This window comes from Vanellus vanellus (assembly GCF_965231255.1).
Source record: "Vanellus vanellus genome assembly, chromosome: 3".
Classification (NCBI taxonomy): domain Eukaryota; kingdom Metazoa; phylum Chordata; class Aves; order Charadriiformes; family Charadriidae; genus Vanellus; species Vanellus vanellus.
In genome coordinates this window covers 2,243,481-2,263,473 of record NC_138907.1, presented here as the reverse complement: position 1 = coordinate 2,263,473, position 19,993 = coordinate 2,243,481, and the positions used below count along the sequence as shown (strand labels likewise).

The 19,993-nt window shown below is 42.5% G+C and overlaps 1 protein-coding gene across 1 annotated transcript in view; it reads right to left on the bottom strand.

Moving 5' to 3' along the window:
* The window catches only part of ANAPC1 (anaphase promoting complex subunit 1), a 34,167-nt gene extending 14,388 nt beyond the window's left edge, over positions 1-19,779 (bottom strand). Inside the window, exons 1-25 of the mRNA XM_082481393.1 lie at positions 19,420-19,779; positions 19,078-19,239; positions 18,851-18,902; positions 18,542-18,645; positions 18,056-18,138; positions 16,876-16,949; positions 16,446-16,591; positions 15,708-15,928; positions 14,875-15,084; positions 14,169-14,264; positions 13,610-13,700; positions 13,428-13,493; positions 12,398-12,535; positions 11,927-12,067; positions 11,490-11,550; positions 10,763-10,950; positions 9,861-9,935; positions 8,592-8,857; positions 7,544-7,635; positions 6,431-6,579; positions 4,700-4,778; positions 4,556-4,592; positions 4,379-4,449; positions 4,068-4,246; positions 1,050-1,264 (exon numbers count right to left, since the gene is read on the bottom strand). Of these exons, the coding sequence (XP_082337519.1) occupies positions 1,050-1,264; positions 4,068-4,246; positions 4,379-4,449; positions 4,556-4,592; positions 4,700-4,778; positions 6,431-6,579; positions 7,544-7,635; positions 8,592-8,857; positions 9,861-9,935; positions 10,763-10,950; positions 11,490-11,550; positions 11,927-12,067; positions 12,398-12,535; positions 13,428-13,493; positions 13,610-13,700; positions 14,169-14,264; positions 14,875-15,084; positions 15,708-15,928; positions 16,446-16,591; positions 16,876-16,949; positions 18,056-18,138; positions 18,542-18,645; positions 18,851-18,902; positions 19,078-19,239; positions 19,420-19,632 (3,209 nt within the window). The 5' untranslated portion in view covers positions 19,633-19,779. The remainder of the gene's footprint in view (positions 1-1,049; positions 1,265-4,067; positions 4,247-4,378; positions 4,450-4,555; positions 4,593-4,699; positions 4,779-6,430; positions 6,580-7,543; positions 7,636-8,591; positions 8,858-9,860; positions 9,936-10,762; positions 10,951-11,489; positions 11,551-11,926; positions 12,068-12,397; positions 12,536-13,427; positions 13,494-13,609; positions 13,701-14,168; positions 14,265-14,874; positions 15,085-15,707; positions 15,929-16,445; positions 16,592-16,875; positions 16,950-18,055; positions 18,139-18,541; positions 18,646-18,850; positions 18,903-19,077; positions 19,240-19,419) is intronic.
* Positions 19,780-19,993: the final 214 nt, after the last annotated feature.

Below are 19,993 nucleotides of genomic sequence, written 5' to 3'. Positions count from 1 at the left end.
CCTTACAAGATTAATCCCAAAGATATATTTTGGCTGACATCATGTTGAAACCTGACACTATTTTTCCCTTAAAGCTAGGTGCTAGTTAAACAAATCTGCTACAGACAATTTAGCAGCCGTATCAGAAACAAGGTGAAAGGAGAAAGCAAAACAAAGCCGATTGCTGTACGGGATCTTGCTATGACTAGCGATCACATCTAGTAATAACCTGTGTGCAGAATTAATAATGTGCTTCCAAGAATGCTGACCACAATTCTCTACGATTTACTCTGGAAACACTTTCTAGGACTTGTTAGATTACTCAGCTTCTTAGATCAGACAATAATTTGGTGCATTCCTTTAGCTTCCTACTTCTGCAGAGTGTTTTGCATGTTAATGATGCTCTGAAGTTCGCTTTTTTCTTTTGTTTTTTTAAAGAAGATACTTTTAACACCCTCAAAATAAGGGAATAAAGAAGCAGGACGGGGAAAATTGTGAGGCCACCGGGCATGTAACGGCTCCAATAGCAGGTTTCAAAATACAGGGATGGGACAGTGAATATGCTTTCTGTAGAATTAATTAGGTCCCCTGACCCAAGCCTTACTTAGACCTAAGATCAAAGGGCTCTCCAGTTTTAGGCAGGGGATAGAGGATGCTTTGTTCTCTACAGAGGCGTTTTCTCTATAGAGTAGATCCTGCTTATATTTTGTACTTTTTAGGTGGAAAAAAAATGCTACAATCTGTTTTCAAACCCCAACTGATCTCAACATGCTATGTGGGGTTCAAGCTAACAATCTTTTCCCATATGCGGCTCCAATCCAGAGAGCTCTCCAACTCAAAACCAGCAGTTTTGACGTACGCCGAGCTTCGAATTACTTGGATTATGAAATCCAACCCTCCTCTGCGTGTCCTTCGCTCACACCTGGGTACTTTAACGTCCAGTTCAGACTAAAATATATTGCGCTGTTTGGTTAAACTTACTTAACTTCAAACCACCAAAAATATTCAAACAGTTTTTCACCCGAGTGAAACGCTAACAAAATACCACTAGAAACAGAGACAGTTTTTACCGGTTTTCTTTCTCTTCTATGTATTCATGGTCACTAGCTTCTGGCATCTGCACTACATTGACACGTACAGGACGGGCACTCTGAAGGAGTCTGCGTACTTCCTGCACTCTCAAATCCTCGCTCCATATTAGCGACATCACTTCCTCATTCATGTCATTCATACCATCCTCATCCTCTTCCGATTCAGTTCCAGAGGGAATATCGGAGGACAGCACTGGGCCCACTGACTGTAAGGGATAGAGAAAGGAAAGAAGACATTTCCAGTAGTGCATATGGATATTGATAACAGTCAGAAAGCCAGCAAATTCCGGCACCACGATCTGGATGGACTCACCAAAACTACCTGCTCTGAGGCGGGTCTGTAAATAGAATAGACCGAGATTTGCGCAGTCATGAACGACACAAGGACTTCTAAACATTGTAATCAACTAGTTTTGCACATCTAAATGGTATAACTAACTACCAAGACAGAAGGAGATGACACCTCGAATACACCAAAGATGTAGCAAAGGCTGTTGAGCAAGTACTGACAAGCGGGAGCTTGAAGAGGTGACGTATGAAATAGTTATCTTTCGTTCAAAACTTTTTCTTGTTTCAGAGCAGTAGTAGGAAAGGGCTTTCCCCTCCCTGCCTACACAATTATCTAGGACGGCTATGAAAACATACGTGTTTTTTTCTTCAAGTTCGGCAGTGAAAAACAGAAATCTAGATGTGCATTTTGATGTATATTAGAACGGAGGTTAAACTCCAGAAGGCACAGACACAGTCCCCTGGTGACAACCTGCTTTTAGAAGTGCTGGTACTTCTACTGGTAGAAGTAGTGACCCCCAATCCAATCAGGGGTGCTGTTCCGCATATTCTGTTCATTTTCTGTGAACATCAACGGTTAGAAAAATAGAATTCTGTTCATTTTCTATGAAGAGAATTCTATTTTTCTAACCGTTGACGTTTTCATGAACCGGAGCTTTAATTTGGATTCCCCCTCGCAACAACTTTGGAAAAACCAAGCTACGTATTAAAATAAACAGCCTGCACGGTAGTGAATTCCACATATTTGTTGCTGTCAGCCAACCGGGGTTTCACCAAAGTACCAGAACATTTTTTGAACTTCCACACCGGAGCTACATGACCAGAAAAATACTGAAGCATTTAATCGCTTAGAAGCACTGTGGAAAATGCTTCTTTTCTACGCAAGATTTGCGAAATCCTCATTTAAGACGCTGTCCTCCCCTGTTTATTCACATCACGCAAGCAATGCACAGGACCACCGACAAGAATAGCAATGATAGCATAGGTCAGGATGCAACAGAGTACGCCCACAATCTGCTGGGCATACGCTTGCTTCAGACAAGGCTGTTGCTCCACGTGAAGCATGGTTCATTTTATTCTTAGAGTTCTGCAGAAATAAGGTTTCCTGCAGAATATACACCCTCCTTATAGTCTGACAAAATAATTTGGACATTGACCTTAAAGTGGGCCAGCATCTTCCTCTTTCTTTTCCGTCTTTCATGGATGAGAGATTAATTTAAAAAATAACACGGCAAGCGACGACAAATATTGCTGATAAATCTAGGAACAAAAAAATCCCACACCTCTCTCTCAACTGGTCATTTTTCCTGTTCTATACCTCAGAATTTCAGCAAGCTGAAAGACACAGAATCGCACAAACTAGATTGAACACAGGGTCTTCCTAAGGCTCGCTGGTAACACATGACACCAGGGGTGCAAGTAAATTAACAGCTGATGAATGAAAACCAATTTCTTCTGATAAATATGCACTAAATCTCAATACATAACTGCACCACCCATATAGGCAGCGTCCGTTTTGAAACAGGAAACTCCACCCTGCCCTCCTGAGAAATGACAAACAATTTGGTGTTTGAAGATCACTTTATCCTTTTAAGGCAACATATATTCGAGGCATTGTTACAAAGTAAGTGATAAAAATCAAATTTATCATCATTTTAAGATTCAGTACCGTTACAGTTGGGCAAAACTTCACAAGCAGAAAATAAAATGGATTTTTAATGAGTGGTGGGCCATGGGATTTGAGTAAGTACATTCTACTTTTCTGCTAGATTAATTAACTTTTTGGATGCGTAGTTAGTCGTGAAGCCTCTGTTATAAGAAACTGGAATATTTCCAAAGCTAAGATAGCAAAAAGGATCTTGACCAAGATGTATTTGAGACTACAAATCCCTCTTCCTGACTTCTGAAAAGGCTACAGACAATCTGCTACTATTAAGTGTTTTACGCATGCCAACTTTCAAGAGTCTTGTCTTCCAGAGCATCCTCAAAAGACATCGAGGTGAGCTACAACTCTATGAGATGCTAGCGATTCCCACCATCAGAATAAAACGTTTCAGAGAAAAACACCACACGCTTTTTTCTTTTTACTTCGGGATACAAATAACTAAACCTATGGCAGGGGGGTTGGAACTCGATGGTCTTCAAGGCCCTTTCCAACCTAAACCATCCTATGGTTCTATGAAACCCTTTTTGAGAAAAAAAGAGAAATACGACGAGTGTATTTCAGAAAGCAATCCAATTCTTCCAGAGGAGAGGGAAATGCCAGCCATGCCAAGCCAAGAAGGAGCCAGAGTGACAAACAGCCACTTCCTTCTCCCTGTGCCACTGCTGTTTTGATGGCACAGCTTGTGGATGGGGTACCAAAACCTCCCTAACACTTCTCAAAGGTACAGCCATTTTGGACAGGAGGAGGACTTACCAGAGGCAATCAAATAGCTCTGTAGGCAAAAAACTTTTGAGCACCGTGCCTAAATTAACTTTAAAATCTGTTTTATATCGACAGTTTCCACAGCTATGCATGTGCTCTTCCTGTGCCGGATGCTGGTTTTCATACTGATACTCTCATATGCGTGTAAACCCGGTGTTGCCCTCCATCTTGAATTCTGCACCTTCTGACGCCCTGAGCATCAGCAGATGGCGGGGAAGTTTCTGAACCGCGCGCTCCGCGCGATACCCAGTACCATGAAATCCATTTATGCCCATACTCACAGATTTACCCTTTTGCAGGTTCCCTTCACACGCCTGTTTGGAAAGATCCTGGCGCCCAATCAAGAGACAAACGGCTTCCGGCCAGTCTGAGGCAGGTTGCTCTCGGCAGTAATATATTGCATCTCTAATAGGAAGAGCTACACCAAAGGGGAGAGACTCCAGATCTCTTAAGGTGAAACCTTAAAATTAGTGAGGGAAAAAAAAACAAACTGTTTTATCAAAACTAGATAAAGAGTATTTCCTATTATGCAAGCACAAGACTATTACTTATGATTGTTACCGTTCTGCACAATGATAAAAGCTGCTCTTACCAACATCAGTCATCCAAATAACTAACTTTTCAGCCAGGCTGGAAACAGATGTGCTGTGTCTGAAACTGCGTCTGTAAAATACAGGGGAATAAAGGAGAAGCCAGTAAAAGCTAGTCCAAAATTCAGCAGGAAGTCAGAAACTCAAAGAGTTTAAAATAATACTAAGAAACCCCATACCGATTGTCATCCTGTTCTATTTGCTGCTTTCGTTGTCCTAGGAAAGACGAGGCCACGTTACTTCCACATTCTCCAAGCAAAAGGACAGTACGCAACACGCACAAGACACTAGGAGATACTATGATGGCATCAAAGCATCATTACCTGATGTAATCTTGTACAAATAGTGGGAGGCTTCGTTAGATACAGCACTCTCATCACCAAGTATATACAGAGCCACACTCTGGATAGGAAAGAGACACCGTAATACACAGTTACTTAGCGTGCACCTATTGCTATACTGCCTATCAAAACAAACAAGAAGATAACATTAATAACAAACAATGGAACAGGTTTATTACGAAAATATTGTTAGTGAAAGGAGATTGAAACAACTGAAGCAAGTTTTTATGCTTTAGATTTCTATATTGAAGTTTTGAAAAAACAAAATACCCTGAAACAGTTAACTAATTTTTCCCCTAATAATTGTTTCAAATGTAAAAAGAGAAAGATCTTCCAAACAGAAAAACGCGTTCCTAGTATATTTCCCATGTTTCTCACATTTCATTTTATTTCTCTTGCAAAACACACACATCTTGTACAGACACCATTTTTCACTTAGTTTTCTCCACATCTTGAATATTGGCTATTTTGCGAAGGCTCCGGGTGAAAAGTTCTTCCCCATTCAAAGCGGGTCCACTTCAGCTATCTAGCCAGCAAAATCAAAGCGATCTGTCACCCTATTTACTTTTTGAGACCGACAGACAAGCTGGCATGCCAAAGGCAAAACGCACAGGCAAAAATCTTTGGTGTTTTTCATTAAAATTTTCAGATAAGACACACCGCCAACATGCCAGCTCTGACCTCTGCACAGGCAAGCCACGCAGAGGTAGGAGAAAAGACAGAGCTGGATGGACAGACACGGGTGACAGCCCAAGGGAAAGGCTACGGTTCTTCAGAGCCTGAATGCAGAGGCAAATTTTAAGTGAGAGCATCAGCACTTTAAACAGCCTGAGTGCTGCTGCTTCAACCGTCCACGCTCTGAAGCGGACAGGCTTACTCCTGGCAGCTCATATCAGAGACACCGCAACTCATCTTGGACACTTGGGTCAGAGCAGAGCCTCTCCTCCCTCTTTTGCTCTTCAGCCACCCCAAGCTCAACACCTCCGCTCTGAACCCTGTATTGGCATGTTTTCTCCACAAACACTTTGTGAATAAGCGAGAAAGGCTGACCAGAAGATAACATCAGCACTTATAACCGCTCATGCGGCTAAATATTTATGTTGATACATGCCCAAGAAGAAAGCCGGGAAATTCTCAGTCACAAAATACAGTTAGCTTTAAGTTACATTATTACTTTGCACATGCCACTACTGCAAACCACAAAAAAAAACATAAGCAGTGAAGCATAGGCTACTCACTCTGCATGCACGAGCTCTCCTTCCCAACCTCAAATACCTCCTCCCACCTGCTAAAACCCATCCCCACCCTTCAGTAATATTAAAGCAATAAAAGAGAAGAGAGGACTCGGGGATTTCTCTCTGCTAAATACATATTATTCTCCCTGTGGAGAGGCTGACACTGCACAGTTTACTATACTGCAGGGATACTCGAGAGAATTTCATGCAGACAGATGAGGTCTACCCGGTATGGAGCAGCAACACCTGGAGATGCTTAAATCTCCAAACAGCACAGCTACAGCTACAGCCTTTATCACAGGCTCAGTACCCCTCCAGTATGCCCCCATCGCTCCATACACTACAATTAAACCCTCTGTTACTTGACTTCCCACTGGGGATGCTTCGCCCACAGGAAATTAAGTAACTGGGGCAAACCCTGGCCACAGTACTGCTAGCCTGACAGAATAAAACACATCCTTTTTACCAAAGTACATACCACTACTACCAGTTTGCTCCTCTCACAGATTCCTGGTAAGTAAGGATAAGGCTGCACTCCTTCTCCCTTCAGACAGGAACTCATCCACTGAAAGATACTTGGAGGCTCAGCAGAAAAAAATGAGGGATGGTGCATGAAACCTGTTTGGACTTAATCGTATGAACAACAAAGACACTGAGTTCAGGGCAAATGCACAAAAATTCTCCACTGTTCCCAAAGCAAGCCCTACAGTACTTCTGTTTTAGTACAAAAATACAGTATTTTCCCAAAATATTACAGATCACATCTCACTCCTATTAGATAATTTTTGTTCTTGAAAAACAAAGAAGTGTCTCGTGTTGTCATTACTGTCTAGCTATAAACTTCCATCTATCTCAGCCCACACTGAAAAGGAAAACGTATAAAATTAGTAATTCTCAAAAACCTCACTGGAACAGTCTTGTAATTCAACAACAATAAATTGCTTAAGTTGAGAGGGCAACCTAACTATAACCTCTTTGCCTTCCGTGACCACAAACAGGAGTAGCAAAGCCTGACCGCTGCTATAAGATTTATTATTTTTTTTTTTTTTTCTGATCAGGAGAAGCAGTAGTTCATCTTACATGACTAGCAAATTTCAGCTGGTAAGACACTAAACAGGTGCACAGGCAACATATGACCTTATTTTAAGTTTTGTGGTTTTAGCTCTGATTTAGTTTTTATGAACTTTAAACTGAGAGCCTGCCAGCCTAGCAATACTTTCCACAAGAGAGGCCCATCTCACTACCAGGCTTTTCCACAGTGGTCTGCTAACGTTTCCCAGCCAGCCTGAGCTGGGAGTTTGCCAACATGAAACTATCGTTCCCTCCCAAGTCCTCGTTCTGTGGAGTGTCCCATGAGGCACTGGACTGGAGGCACCAGCTCATGACTACACTATGCTAATGTCACTCCAGTCTTCTCAGGAGGCTATTAAAAACAAAGGAATGAGGCAATCTCAGCGCTATGAGCGCACTTTTGCATATTGGGATTAAGTCCCGACCAGCTTTCAAGGGAACAGTTACCAACATGCTCAGTATGAGATAATTTGCACATCGTTATCACTGAATATCCAGCTTTGCAAAGCCTTAAACTCACCTTGATCAATTACGCAAGACTGCCTGGAGGTTTTTACAAGGGCTGGATAGTCTCTGTAGTAATAATCTATATAAGCTTCAAGTTTCAAGTCCCTAGAACAAGAGGTGTGTGAATCACATTAGAAGGAAAAAAAACCAACCCACTCCACCTTCCCGCATTTCTGTGTCATTTTCTGTTGATTTTTGAGGAGGGAAGTTCTGACTTCCTTAACTAAGGCCGCTCATGGGCACTGCCCATTCCCTAAGCAGTCAATCTGTATGTTTAATTTTTCCCCAGTGCATTTCTCTTCAGTTGTCATTCTACTTTGTCCCACACCTCCACCACCACCTAAGTTGTGACCACTGTCCCTATAGTTTCCTCCAAACTCCAATTGTTAAAGCTAGATAACCTGCTGGGTTATTTGCAATATATGAATGCGTATAACAGCTGCCAATCTCAGAAAACACAGTATTTAATTTCAGACTTGCTTCTTGTTGGCGTGATAGAAGACAGGCCAACCTTTTCAGCATGAGGGACTGGATGCAACTTCTGGAAACCATTTAGGCAGCCAGCTATAGTAGGTGCTACTGGGGAAGAATCTATAGCCATCGAAAAAAATTGGTAGAAATAGCAAATGCAACTCAGGGAGACGTTACTGTGCCTTTTACTTAAACACATATCTGTATCTATCTATCCATATGCATGCAATGCAACCCGAAGGCTGTTGTGGAAGGCATGAAGATGCAGTCACTGGCTGCAGGGAAGATGCCATAACAAACAAGAATATTTGACAGATCTCACGAGCTGAGCTGTGACAATACAGCAGAAAAAAAACCCACATGCAGCATCTAAGGTTTGTGAATCGCACTGACGTTGGGAAGTGGCCAGAACCATACAAGAGACTTGCTACAGCAAGTATCTTTAAGCACTTTAAACATGCATTCATTTTCTTCAAATACACGAGAAGTCTGCTTCACATTGGACAATCTCCAAACTCCCCCTAAAAATAATACACACCCACCATCAACAGGCACTGCATGATATACCAAATCTGTGATCTGTCAGTTACCTGGCCAACTGAACCAGAAGGACAACAAGCGAACGAATTCCTTCTCCCATTAGACTATTCAGCTTGAGCTCCTCATAGATCAGATGAAGTACAAAGAAAATAGCAGGAATATGGGTGAAAAGGAGGGTTGATGAATCCAAACTAAGGCTCTGTGAAAAGTCATCCTTCGGAGCCGATGCTTCCAGAGGGTCCAGTCGCAAAGCTTTGGCTACAGGATGCGACTCAAAATTCCTATGGTAATCAGAGCTCAAGAGATATTCCCAGTCCTAGACCAAACAAACAGGAAAGAGAGGTAGAGATTCCACAGTGAACATAACCTTCCAGCAAGAGAACTCCAAAGCACTGCTACAGAGGAGGTTTTTTCCACCCATAAACCAATACAAATGTGATTGTTGTATGATAAATGTGCTGCAAAAACCCCGCAAGCCACCAAGATTCAATTGCTAGGTTTCATTTTTTTTTTCTCCTGTTGTGCATAAAAGAATCAAAGCCTTGTATTTAAGAGAACAAGATAGAAAGAAAGCTGCGAGTGCCTTCTTTGCACCAATATTCTGTGCATGAGACCTCACTGAGTACTTATGCAATTCACCTAGTGCTCCCAGCCTTCCTGGCACCTCCCCTGCAACAGCTCATCAGGCATTAGATCCTGACCTTTGTTCCACGTAGACTGTAGTCCATAACCACATGGGCTCACTGAGCTATCAACCCACAAAAAAGCAAAAAGCACAACTGGACCACCACAGCTTGCAAGCCTCTCATGACGGGATGATAGTAAGCCTCATCCACTTTACTGTTCTATCACGTGAGAACTTCCTATTCCTGTCTAGGCAAAACCCGGTGGATCAATCTTACACACTCCACTAAATGTGCCAAAAAACAGCACATTCAGTGAAGTATATAATTTGACAGTCCTAACTTGCTAAAGGTGCTGAGTAGCCATGAGAGTGAGACAACCTCATTTTAAAGGGATGAAACATCTAGGAGAGAGTTGACTTTGTCAGAAGACTGTCTGGGTTTGCTTTGCGATTCATCATTCCTGAGTCCAATCTACTTCTCTGGAAGTGAGAACCCCGACAAGCGAGGTCACATGATGAAGCCACTACACAGGCCAAAATAACTTCTCTTCCCCCAAAGGCTTGTAATCTCAGATGAAATGCACTACTCGGAGGGTGTTTCCTCTGGTTTGCCTTTAAAAAAGAAAAACCACAAACCAACCAACCAAACAACCCCCCCAAAGGCTCTTATTTATAAAAGAAACCCATTTCTTACTTCATCTGACCCTGTTTCTGATGGTCTAGCCTTCTTCGGAGCAATAACTGGTGAAAGTGATCCTTCAAAATCAAGCTGCAAGAAATAAAAAGATCAGAAGCAGCTCAGTATTGAAATTCCCAAGGTTACATAAGTGAATCACCAATCATAACATCTGAATTCAAACCAAGCACTACATGACATTGCTTTAGGTACTTCTGTATTTTGCTTTCATACAAGACATATACTGCAATTAGATTTTTCTATACACAGCTAGTTATTCTAGCGTATGGTGCATGATTTCAGTTTGACTGCCTAACACCTGCTATTTACTAGGACAGAGGAAATACTGCGGATGAGCTAATGCTTGTAAAGTAGATATACTGCAATTGCTTTCGTTTCAGTTGTATGCATATCCATGCTGGGTTTTATTTTCTGCAAGTACCGCGACTATATTCGCTAGCAGGAAATCCACTCACAGAAAACTCTGAATACATTCAGTAAAACAGTCGAAAAAAACAGAACTTTAAACACTGTAATTCAAAAACTACACAGAAAATCCTCTTTAGGAAACGGGAATCTGATTTGTGAGCTGTGTTTCCAGTGAAAACAGACTTAATATCAAAGAATCAAATGCTTAATGCATAAGTGTTAGTCATTAAGTGTAGTAAAATCTTCATAATCTATTTTTATTTGACCTAGACAGTTGGTGGGAAGTACCTTATACATATATTTCATGATAAACACAGACTAAAATGTACACCTGAAATTTAGATATACAGAATTGATTTGATGGCATCTTGTGATTTAAGACAAGATACTATCTATTTCTGACTTCAGTGTCTCTCTAAGCATTTTGAACCTTGAAGAATTATCAGTAGCATTAATGTAACCTAGGAAAACAAACATATGAGATTCCTTACATTACGGGTCCAGGATAGTCTCTCTGTGTTGTAACCCATCATATTCATGAGACATGTTACAAATAAATTCCATTCTGAGTGATAGCTTGGTCCTCCTGGAGCGTTATAAGCATTGTACCACTTGACAAGCATCTGTACCGCTACCTCCTTGGGCAGGATAGCTTTGATGCCTTGGAGACATCTTTTCACTGTTGGAAAAGGGGGGAAAAAAAAAAATTAGGTGTTTTCCATCTTACATCCCGGTACTTCTTCCAATCAGCTCTATAAATCTCTAGAGTTCTTGGACCTCCTTTTAATTCTCCGGCAACTCTTTAATAAAAGCCACACCACACAACCTTCAACAGCTGTTCTTTTAGTTCAGATCAAGCACAGCCACTCTAAATCGCTACACAAAGGAGAAAAAGGTTCCTTTTTGCTCATTACTGAAACCAGCTTGTGTCTGAACTGGCATCTCAGCCCTTCCTCAAACAAGAACATACACAATAGTAAAGCGCAAAGCAACCTAAAGAACGAAGGAAATTTTAAGAGTGCAGCAGGTGAAGAGCTAAAAGGAACAGAGCACACCTAAATAAACGGTAGCACCTCTAGAAGGTAAGTTAGTAGAGCTTGGAATATGTGGTACTGAATCACTACTGTCTAAACTATGCATAAATTACCTAAAAAAAAAAAAAAAAAACAAACTCAAAAATTATGGAACGTATTTCACGTGATGGATTCTGAATCATACCTAGTTCTGAAGTGGCGATTTCAGGAATTGTAATCCGAACCATTGTATTATTGCTGAGTTCCTGGGGGGGGGGGAAGTAAGAGAAAAACTATGAAATGCATAAAGTAAAGCCAGGGTTCTCTACGAACTCAGAACTCATTTATGTATCAAGAGTGTTCCTAATTCCTGGCTATTTGCTACACTATAGATTTGCAGCCTCAGAGGCTAGCTCCATGAAACACTTGAAACCGATCTTGAGCTGAATCACTTGAGGGAATCAATTAAATTCTGTGACTTCTAGAGCATTCTACAGAGAGAAAAATGCGGAGCCACCAGTGCAGGTGTGGTATTTTGCTCTTGATCAGGAGCTGCTAGCAATGTCTCACGACGCAGTAGAAGTAAACTTGACCCTCGCTTTGCTAACGAAGCGTTGACTCAAATTACAGGATAATACCTACTAAAGTTACTCTGTTGTGGACAGGATCTCTCAGAGCATGAATGAAAGTCCCAAGCTGCTGAAAAGTACAGTCTTCAACGTAAGTGGAGTCATGAAGTTTGGATGAATCCCTTAGCTCTGGAACTGGTGACAAAAGCACACCCTGAAAAGTGGTAAAAATAATTGCTTAGAATTGTTGAAATAAAAGGATCTGAGCAAAGGACAGCTAAATATACCACTCTTAATGTACTAGTAAGTATTTTGAAAACAATCAAATATCTTTCCAATCTCTGCCTCAGATGTTTTACAGAAATCATAAACAACTAAACAGAGCAGCACTAATTAGATCTTATTTAAACACCGTTTATTCAGGGGCTTTACAGAAGAAAACCAGATTTAGCTCCAAAAGATACCTTTAAAGTTAAAAATCAACCAATCACTTGAAGCCGTTACAACTAAAACCTTTCCAAGGCAGGACTTCCTTTCTTCTTACCTCTTCTAGAGGCCCCAGATGCTTATTCAAAGGCTTGGATGGAGTGCTGACACTATCCAAGGGAGTACTTGGCCGAGGCATTTGGTTGGACATTGTCAGGGATGGAGCAGGCAGCCCAGGAATAAAAACCTTCCCCACCTTTTTTGTGAACAATACATAGGAAAACAAATAGCTGGTTTTCATGCCTGTGCTTCCAGGAGCTTGCTTACATATACAGACATTATCAGATTTTAACATCTTAATGGAAAAGTTTAAAGAAAAGTGGATATGCATTTCAACTAAAGTTTCTGAAGAGATGAAAGATTACTTCATGTAATTACTTCCTTCAGGTGACAACACACTGAAAACACTACCATATATGGTCAGTATTGTACATTATTGCTACAGGTCTACTCCCTCTAAAAGTTCTAGCAGGGCTTCACTAAGAAAGCTCTACTTTCAGAGTATGTTTTTTTTAATATACGTACATATATATGTGTATATATATACACACGCACATACAAATTGCAGTGTCCAAGGTTTCTGCGTACACAGAGAGTACACATAGTGCATCTTCATAGAATTTAAGAAAAAGTTTTAATTATTTTGGATGAATCGCATCTATCCTAATAAGAGCCCTTTGCAAAGCAAAATAATTTGACATCTAAAACTACGTGGCATGCTACAGAGAAGTTTGAAAGTTTTTTTGTTCTAGAACTATTCTTATTTTCCATATTCCTGAACTTTTCTTTCTTTGAAAGCATTTTATTACTTTAGTATTTTACTATCGCTGAAAATAAACTCAAGAGATTATTTAAGTGTACGACAAGGTGCCACTGATTCTTCAGAGCTACCTTTCCACCGCTGCACATAAACGACACCGGGTATGTGAGCACAGCCACCTTCCACCGCAAGTCCCAAGCAAGCAGTAGCCCACAGTAGCTTACGAAGATACCTTGTAAGTTATGATGCACACAGTACCCCCCTGTACAGCCCAGCTTGTAACCAAAGACTCAAACGTTTATTTTGGGATAGAAAAACTGTTACTCACCCGAACCACCCCAGAATAAAGCACTAGATTTCCACTGCCTTCCAGAACCAGCAGTGTATCAATACCCTGTAAGAATCAAGCAGCATATTCAGCTTCTTGTATTTAAGTAAAAAGACAAGAGTTGGACGGCAAGTGACAAAGCAGGATACTCCACAGTTAACAGTCCGTACAGAGGTACGTACCTGCACTGGGGCTGCATCCTTTGCTTGAATATTGGTAACAGAACCGAAGATCAGCTGCGACTTATCGTTGCTCTCTTGAAATTTTACACACCTAGAGATTTGAGTAAACAACAGGAACGATAAAAGGACTGTCCTATCTGTTGTTACAGAAAGACGACAGAAAATTAAAACTATGTTGCACGGTGCAGCTACTTTTATTGTGGTATACCTGGTTCCTTCCTCCTTCCTTTGCTTGTTTTGCCCTGCCAGTCAACTTATTTTCACCCTGCTAGTCTAATTAAAAACCCCAGTGTACTTCTAAAGGGTAAAAATGAGCATAAATAAGAATACCATTCGAATTACAGTAAATGTTCTCTCGCAACTTCAGTTCTATTTAAACAGCTCAGATCACCTATGCCACCACAATTAAAAACATGTCATATGAGAGCCAGTGACATACCACACCTTGCCATAACAGATTCCACTAGCTGGAGTAATAAGTATGTTAAAACCCATATCTAGCTGGTAATTTCTGGAGTGCTCCTCTTTGATCTCCTGTCCCCAAGATAGGTATGCTCACCGCAGCTGGAGCTGGGATTCCACTAAAAAGCACAGGAACTTCTGCCCACAAAGATCCGTGGTAATAAACACTTTTGATGCTTGGGAATTCTTCTCTCTGTAAAAGAGACACAACGATCAGCACGCTGTTTGGTCTACTACAAAAATTTTAATGAAGGAAAACATAGCTGTACGGTCACACTAGACTTCAATTAGCAGTGCATCAAGTTGCTAGAATGCCCCACTCTCATTTTCCGTCATTGCTCTTGAAATTGATTTTCAAGACTCTAGTCTCCACGTTCCCCACTTTTTGGCAAGCAGCGCACATGCTATTTGGCTCCGTTCTCCTGTTCAATCTTAGGTTTTGTGCTGTGTTTTGCTCCTTTTGATGGTAACACAGAAAGAGATACTCCCCCTAGAAGATTGAGAAAATCCCTAATGACCAGGTTAGAACCTACTTTGCTTTCGAGATCTCATTAAACCATTCCCCAGCTCAGAGAGTTACAGATAACACCGTAACCGATAACCGTTTCAAGCGCCCAATTCCCTTTCCAAGAGAGCTGCACACCCAAAAAGTGTAGTTTTTCTAAATGATTAAGAAGCGTAGATCCACATATCTATTTTAAAGCAGCACCATTTGCAGAAAGCACACGCTAAAATAAGCTGTTATTTATTTCCCCCGGCAATGGACATCCAGAACTACTCACATCCCAATACAAGCATCTAACCTCATGTTTGTGACTGGTTCTGTCCACAGATGATCTATACACAGCTCAGGAACAATTGGTTCAGTTTCTGGTATAAGGAAGGAATCGCTGGAAGTGCTGTTTGGCGAATGGGTAATACTGTGCCTCTTTGGTGACTGAGCATTACTGGAAAAGTTGAACCTCTGCACTCCTGAGAAAGAATGCACTCCCAGGGCCGGGGAATGAGAGCGGCTGCAAAGACATAAGACACTACTGAAAAATGGATTTTCAAAATCAGGTACAGAATCCCAAGGATCTCATACACTGGTAAATACTTTAAAAACAAACCAAAACCACCCCAAACCAGTAGCTAGTTCAGTATTAGTTTCCTTTACCAACGCAACCCATCACTGGAAATTAATTAGAGAATTGTTTTCCTATCATCTCTGTCAGAATACAAGAGATAAGATTTCAAAAGTAAGAAAACCAACATTGTCATTTGCATGGTCCATCCCATCAAAAATTTCCCCCGATCTGTTTCCTCTAAATATGGCTTTCTTTAGAAAAGTTAACTGAAAACACTCCTGGGACTGCAGGCAGTCCCCGACTGCGCTACAAACCAGCTGTGTGATGACAGAACAGCCTCTTTGGCTCCTGCACGCCAATTACCCTCTTGTGCTATAGGGATAACAGCACACCAAAGTGTCACAAAGGCATCCCAAGAGGGCTTTCAGATGCTGTAGCACAGGAGGCACCTGCACCTTTGATAGACAGTCTTGTAACAGTAGAGACAGACAGACAGCAATTCCAGATGCGCATCCTATTCCATAGCTCGTATCCTTTGGTATTGTCTATGCACCATGTTCAGCACCCACCTCAAAGCAGCCATGTTGGAGATAGACGGCGAGCGGGACTGCATGCTGGGCGATGACGCTGACCTGCTCTGGCTGTGGATAGACGAGTAGTTCTGGAAAGGGGAGCCCACAGGAGAGTCTCCTTTTGAGAAGCTTCTGAGATGAGCGGTCAAAGAGCTGCTAGTGGCCACGTGCTGCGGGGTGCCCATCTGCTCCGAGAACTTCAGCACTGTGTTCTGCTCCTGGGAGAGAAAACAGAGCTGTCTATGCACAAACAGCACATGGGCAATAACAGCCAGGAAGACGCTCAAATAGCTTGTTTCATCACTTAGGTGATAAAAATTTATGTCAAGGCAGGCACTTAGCATAAAAAGTTATTCCTACCAACCATACTCTCTCACTCCCAGTCACAGTCACACTCCTATAGTTTTCAGGGCACTGAGTTGTTTGTCACTTTTCTTACAGAACACAACAGTTTAAGCAGAGTCAAAACCTTCTGACACAATGTAAGGAATATCAGGATGACCACAATATAATTCATAAGCATCACTGTCATGTGATCTCCCTGACTCTGGTACAGGCAAATACATGAAAGAAACTATTTAAAAAAAAAACAACAAAACACCAACAAACATCTTACTCATTTATAAATGAAGTAAATCACAAATACCAGGCATTTGTAACACACAGAGCCGTAAGGGCATGTAAACACACACAAAAATTTTTGATAATGATACTTAGTTGACAATGAATCTGTACCTCTGGCTTTACTCTCCGAAGAGCCCAAACGGTATGTAAACTCTGCACAGTATCATATGTCATCACGATGGAAGGTTCAGCATTGAGAAACACGATCCTCAAGGTGTAATCAGCAACGTACTGCACTCTAGCAGAACCAAACACGCCTGCTAAAGAAGCAGTTAACTTCAGTTAAGGCAAAAGGATCATTTCTACAGCAGTGTTATCCATTACAGGGTTAGCATTTTTCATACGCTCTTTCTTCTGCAATCTGGGTTTCTTTCCTGAAGAGTTTCCCAGTTCACGAAGCAGCTAAAACACCACACTTCTGAATCATTGAAAGAGTGATTATTTGCAAAGTTTGTAACACAGAAAACGCTGAAGTGACACATTAAGCGTTTGATGCTTTACTGACAGACTCCACGTGATACATCTGAAGATGTAAACCTACCTCCAGACTTACAGACAAGAGGTGTTATCTCATCTAATGGGTGTAGCATGCTGAACATAGTAGGCAAAGGCTCCCTAGAAAGAAACCAAACAAAGCATGTTCAAAAACCAAATGCTAACACGTGTAATTGTTCTCTCTTGTCACTGGTACACGTGCTGTGATCCCACGACAGGTCCTCAGACCCAGCCTGATATCTAACAGTAGAGACATCTATTCCATTCACAGAAGTTTGTTGGATTAACTGAGTCAGACAAAGGCTGGTGCATCGAACAGAATGATTAGGTCTTCTTTTACATTTTTCCAGAGCACTTGAGAATGACCCCACCTGGTGGCCACACGACAGACTTTGGCTGGCCTGAGTGAACAGCGCGGCACCAGCTGAGTTCGGAGGAAGAACAGGAAGAGGAGAAAGGCCTTAACCCAGACTCAGCTTAAGAGTTTAGGTTCCACAGCTCCCAAGTCCCAGACAAGCAGACAGCCATCAGGTCATTTGTATCCATTGCAGAGCAGCGATAGCAAAAGGAAGAATTTTCACAGAAGGCCAGCTCGAGTAGGGTCAATCATGATTTTTGCAACGTACCCTCTTGAACATTTTCAGGACCTTTATTTCTAATCCCAGCTCTTCTGACTAGAGAATCACAAGTGCCTGGGATGGACACATAAAGCCCAAGAGAGCGCAAGCGGCTGTATTAAAGCTGCTCATCAGCACACCATCCAACTCCTTACTCTGCTTCTCAGCTGTATGCCCAGCCACAAAGCACAGGGTCTAGGATCCTCACCAAATAAGTAACAGGACACTCCATACATTTAAAGCATCCTGCAGCTGAGAGAAAATGTCTCAATGACAATCCCTCAATGAATCACCCAGTCGTCCATCACAGCCTGGAACCAGTTCCCTGGACAAAGCTTAATGAAATCAGGCTAGTAACACCCATATCGTGCCTTCCATTTCCTATTTCCAGGATCACCACTCCCAATTAGTTCTTCACAGAATATGAGAGTAATATAGTGGATTATCAGTATCCAGACGCTTCCTGCCATTTCCTGATGTTTCACCTGATTTCACCTACCCCTGTCATGAAAACACAGACCCTTTCATTGTTGCTCTTCAACTCTTGCACTCTTGTATTAGAATAGCAAACAGTCTGTAACGAAACAATCAAAGCCGCTCATTACTTACCTGGGTGGACTTGGAGGTACTTCATGTGAAGAACTGCTGCGCTCAAATAACAAACCATATTTTGTTGGCCAGACATTTGCGACCTATAAAAAAATTACAAATAGATTTATGACCAAAAAAAAAAAAATAAAAAATCAAATCCTTACTACATTGATCACGTTTTGTGCTTGAGTATCTCATTATAGCAAAATAAGATGTTTAGGCCTTTTCTTGAGAGAAGGGTAATGTAAATCAGAGCAGGTTCTCAGACTTTGAAGTGGTCCCATACTTTCCCACATCGTACAACCATTTGCTCCTACTTTCAGAAGTATTCAGTGTCATGACCACACAGCTGCACTTTCATCGGCTTTGTCCCTTTCACCCACACAGGGAAGAACTCAGGCAGCCACCAGCAGCAGTGTTTTACACACACCTCCCCGCCCCAACACAGCATGCAAACAGATAACAAGCCCATTTTTGGCCAAAAAAAAAAAGTACAGCACTTACCTGAAAAGGTAAAGCAGCAATGTAATCCTTTCCCTCTATGCTATGCACATTTATACAGGAATTCTGCAATATGCAGATACATTTCTCTACTATTTCATCACTGCCTGAAACTAGGGAAAAAGAAGAAAAAAAAACACAACAAAGCCACAGTGAAGCTTGTGTCTTTCCTTAGACATTCCCTATACACAAAATGTAGGCTTGAGGGGGGGTGGCTGTCTTAACATAGCGAGTCTTGATGACTAAAATTCTCATGCCAAGAGAGCTGAACTCAAAGCATTTGTCTGACATTACAGTAAGCAGGAAACTTACCATCAGCCTTTTCAGATTTTTCCTGGGGTATAGTGAAGTCGCACCATAAGGCCTAAAACCAAATACAGTGTAATTATTTCCGAAGAACGAGCTGACGCTACTACACAATCTCATCTTTCTCTATTTCCCAAAATAACCCCACCTCATAACACTGCTCGAAAACAGTCATCAAGCGTTTTTTAGCTGGCGTGCGTTCATTCAGCCGCCACCTTTCCATGTTTTCATACCTGCAGGACGGGGCTGTCGACCGTGAAAGCCTTATAAACAGTAGACGCTTGGTTTTTACTTCCTTTGCTCCAGATGACCATATTGCTGGCCACATACAGCTCCTCATCGTAGTCCACCTCTTCCCCGACATCACTGACGCCTTTCCTCAACTGCCAACTCTCCTGAAACCCAAGATTTATTTTTTTTTTTTAATTTTCTTCTTTTTTTTTAAGGAAAAGTTACAAGACCCGCTGGTGCCGCCGTCGTTCAGCACTCATGGTTTGGCCAATTTATTTATTTATTTATTTATGTTAGGAAGCCAGAAAGCCAGGCCAAGCCCCCCCCCCCCAACCGCCTCCTACCCGCTGCCGCTCGTGGATCGTCACCTCTCGGAGGGACCCCACCAGCCCGGCCGCCCCGTCGGAGGAGCAGAGCTCGGAGGCGGGCTGCAGCCGCCTCAGCTGGAGGGTGAGGGCGCTGGGGTGGCGCCGGCAGTGCTCGCGGCCCCGGGGGGCGAACTCCTGCAGGTCGCCGGCCGCAATCATCGTCGCCCTCTCGTCAGAGTGGTCCGACATGGGGGCCCGATATCCTCATTATTTCTGGGACGGACGCACACCCGCCGCGACCGGGCTCCGGCTCCCGCACCGCCCGGGGGCCAAGCGGGAAGCGGCAGCGCGGCTAAGGCGAGCACGGACGCCGGCGGCGGCAGCTCCTCACATGGGCGCGGCCATCTTGTCGCTCCCGCCCTGCCCCGCGGCGCCGCGCGGGGGATGCCGGGAGGGAAAATGGCGGCGGGTACGCGCGCCGTCCGCGCTGGGCCTTCGCGCCGGGCCTGAGGGTGCTCGGCGGTGTCTGCTGAGGGGAATCCTGCTCACGGCGCCGTATTGGCGAGGTGCGGTCACACTGATCTTTAGAAGAGAGTGGCTGGTGTGCGGG